This window comes from Morone saxatilis, unplaced genomic scaffold (assembly GCF_004916995.1).
Source record: "Morone saxatilis isolate NCDOM2014 unplaced genomic scaffold, NCSU_SB_2.0 Contig18, whole genome shotgun sequence".
NCBI lineage: Eukaryota > Metazoa > Chordata > Actinopteri > Moronidae > Morone > Morone saxatilis.
In genome coordinates, this window is record NW_023339740.1 from 2,023,211 (window position 1) to 2,026,699 (window position 3,489).

General features: G+C 38.3%; 1 protein-coding gene across 1 annotated transcript in view; it reads left to right on the top strand.

Annotated features, from left to right (window-relative positions):
• The window catches only part of LOC118328074 (synaptophysin-like protein 1), a 14,223-nt gene extending 10,950 nt beyond the window's left edge, over positions 1–3,273 (top strand). Inside the window, exon 2 of the mRNA XM_035661677.1 lies at positions 2,512–3,273. Coding sequence (XP_035517570.1) covers positions 2,512–2,685 — 174 coding nt within the window. The 3' untranslated portion in view covers positions 2,686–3,273. The remainder of the gene's footprint in view (positions 1–2,511) is intronic.
• The last annotated feature ends 216 nt before the right edge of the window (positions 3,274–3,489 follow it).

Below are 3,489 nucleotides of genomic sequence, written 5' to 3' on the forward strand. Positions count from 1 at the left end.
ACTGCGGTCTGCTTTGGGATTCTTGCAGCTGATGTCACTTTCTATCATCTAACCTCACACAGCTAATCTGTTAGGGGTGGCTCTATTCATGGTAAGGGGGATGGTGGGAGTTTGACAGAAAATACCCAGTATGGTAAATTGGATATTCAGCTCTTACAAACTAGCAATCACATTATAAAGTAGCCTTGCTGTAAATGCTGACTGACAGGCGATGTTTAACGTAGCATTAGCTTACCTGCTCCCTGACAACTGTAACATTATCCTCTTTTACTTCATATGATGGCCGATGCCATCAGCTACGTTTTGTCATTCACAAAGTAAATCCAGCCAGCAGTGGAAAAAATAAAAAGTAAAAACTCAGAAGGGATCGTGTGTCAAGTTATTCCACCATGATCAATCAGCCATGTGAAAACAGCTTCTGTGTTGGGGGCTGAGCTCCTTCACATGCACACCCACAAACACAAAGTGAAGTCAGCAGATAGCAGGGCAAGAGTAGGGGTAGAGCTGAGTCCCTGCTGCGGCAGCCATGGGTCAAGTCCAGCCGGTGAAACTTTGCTGCTAACATCCCATCTTTCTCTCCCTGTCTCCCCACTTTCCTGTCACTCTTCAGCTGTCACTATCAATTAAAGGCAGTAAAAGTCCCAAAAACATTTAAAAGAGAGAGAGAGGCCGTAGTGAAGTTAAGGTAACTCCAACATGTATTTACTCCAACTAGAATAGGACTACTCTCATTAGTGTAAGTAATAAAACTAGTAAAAAGATTTACAACACTTTATCAATACACCTGTTCAACATGCAGAAACATGTTGGAAAGCAATATTATAATCTGCTCTGTCTGCAGTCTCTCATCCACTGCCACTTCACAAGCACAGTGCACTAGCTGGGCTAATGGCTAACTGTTACAAGCTGAAATGAAACTGTGTGAATGTAGTCTGACTGTGTAGCTAAGTTTGCCATGGTTTTTAAAGTCTGGCAAATTCTTGCTGAGATAAACTCGCTCCTCTGATTGACTGTGTCCATGATTCTTTCCCAACGTCACTCAGTATTTAGATTTATTTCCAGCGACTTATTAGGTGTATATAATGACTTTGCTGTTGTAAACATTACTGTTGCTGTTCTAGAAACAAAATGTAGTATAATATAAATACATTCACCTCTGCATATGGAGTTTTACAACCCAGAAAGTGAATTCTACTTTTTTCTTATTTTCTATATTTTTTCTCCTGCACTCAATTGTGTAGATTCTTGCCGTCAGTCTTTTTCAATATGTTGAAGTAAAATCTTACAACGAACAATATTCATTTCATTCACTGTTATTACACTGTTTAATTAAACATGCATCCTTTTTAATAGGATAATTTCTTTTTTCAGATTAACACTACTAGCAACCTTAGTACCAATACTTTCTCCATTTTCAGTTTTCCACATACTGGAGGGTGGCTGACTGCAGATTGTTGTTGTATATAAACGCTCCAGAGGCAGAGCACAGCCAGTGCCATCTGGTGTTCAAAGTAAAAACTTCCATTGCTGAGATTGCTTTGCAGCAGTGTACAGTTAATTATGTGTAATATAATTTTAAAGCAGTTTGTAGAATGAAAATGTAGTCTTACACTAGCATTTTTTTTTGAGTCATAATAAATGGCAATAATTGTTCAAATTTCATGTCCTAGCATCTCCATTCATTGAAAATAATCTAAGTGTTGATGTACAATCAAACCTATTTTTATGCCTTATTTGAAGGTCACCAATAGTCAAGTTTTAGTGTGTTTACCACAAAGAGTTTTACAGTAGGCCAGAAGAGAAAAGCCAAACACTGGAGTTTTTCATGAGTTTTTCGGCCCCCATTGTTTCTCACATTGCCTGTTTTCTTTCCAAGGTCAATTACAGACATCACTGGTGTTCAGTTAAATATAAAAGGAAAGTCGGATATAACTGTTTGTACAGCGATGTATATTGCACTCATCTGTGTAGCTGATCGGCTGTTAACAAGGGATATAATTGATCTAGACGCAGAGACACACTATTTTTATATAGATAAAGAATAACTTATTCCATTTGTGGAATTTACAAAAAGAGACAAATAATAAGAATGTATAATAGAGAACTTTTCACAAAGTTTCTAAAGTTTCCCCTAACTCAATCACATAAAATCCATGATATATATATTTTGGCTTTAGGTTCCACTCAGTCAACATGTATTGAAAGATGATAATCGAAATGATTGTTATAGGGCCAAATCTGCTGCAGGCCCTACCCACACCACCTGTATTTAAAGGTGCCGTTAACACCGCACGAATAAATACAAATAAATTACAAATAAATAACAAATTTATAATTACAAATAAAAAAATATATAATTAACCCATTAAAAGTTCTGCATGCAAAGATAACTATATTAAATTGTTCTCTTATTTCTTTGGATTGTTTTGGGGCTTTTATTTATTTATTAGACAGAAGCAGCAGCAGAAGAAAGACAGGAAAGTTGGAGCAGAGAGAAAGTGAACACTTTACTTGTTTGTTGTTATCACAAATCACCTCTGTTTTCCTGTCTTTCTACAGATTTTTGGCTTTTTGAACTTGATCCTGTGGGCAGGTAACTGCTGGTTCATTTACAAGGAGACTCCTTTCCACAAGGATCCCAGCCCACCGGCCACCATGGAGGAAGGAGGGGCCCCCGGGCCTTAGCCACATCACTGAGGGTCTTTGAGCATAGCCCTGTACCCACAGCAGAAAAGCTTTGTGCTTAACACTGGTCTCCGATGTTAACCTGCAGAAATGGAAACAAAAGGAAGGCAGTTGTCCTAAATCCCCCGTGTACCTCCCAACACCTGTCAGAGCTATTTTTCAGTTATTGCTTTTATAGCTCAAGTTAATCCATTTAATTCACCCAGCAACACTGTTCTTTATTTTTTTCAAAATCAGCTCCCAATTCCCCTGTGCCTACACTAAAATACACTAAGTGCATATAGAAACTAAACTGCTTACACACTACGTACAGTAAGATCTACTGTGAGTGTAACCTGGGTTGAAACCTAACAGTGAATGTATTTGTTGTTCAGAACAGCAGGCCTGCAGTGCATTTACCTCCACATCAGCACATTGTCCTTGCTTGATGTCTGCCCTTCAGGGAACCACCGAGTGATGAAATTGTGATGCAAGGAGCCAGAATCTGTACTGGTCCTCCGCCGGTGGAAGAAGGCAGAGGATTCACAGAAGTTCAAAGAATTCAAACGGCCCTCATATCCAAATAAAAGCATGTGTTTTTACTCTTAATCTGGGAGCAAATGTGCACCTTGGGTTCTCTCTCAAGCCAGTCTAGTAAGAGTCTGCTGTTTTTCCATTAAGTAATTTAAAACAGCACAGATTCCAAGTGCTATAATTCTAAGCATTTGAATTTCAATAAATGAACCTGAATGCTCTTTTTCCTCAAGTTAAAGCTGCAGTATGTCATTTTTATAAAAATTGCATATTTGCTGAAACCTTCACTAT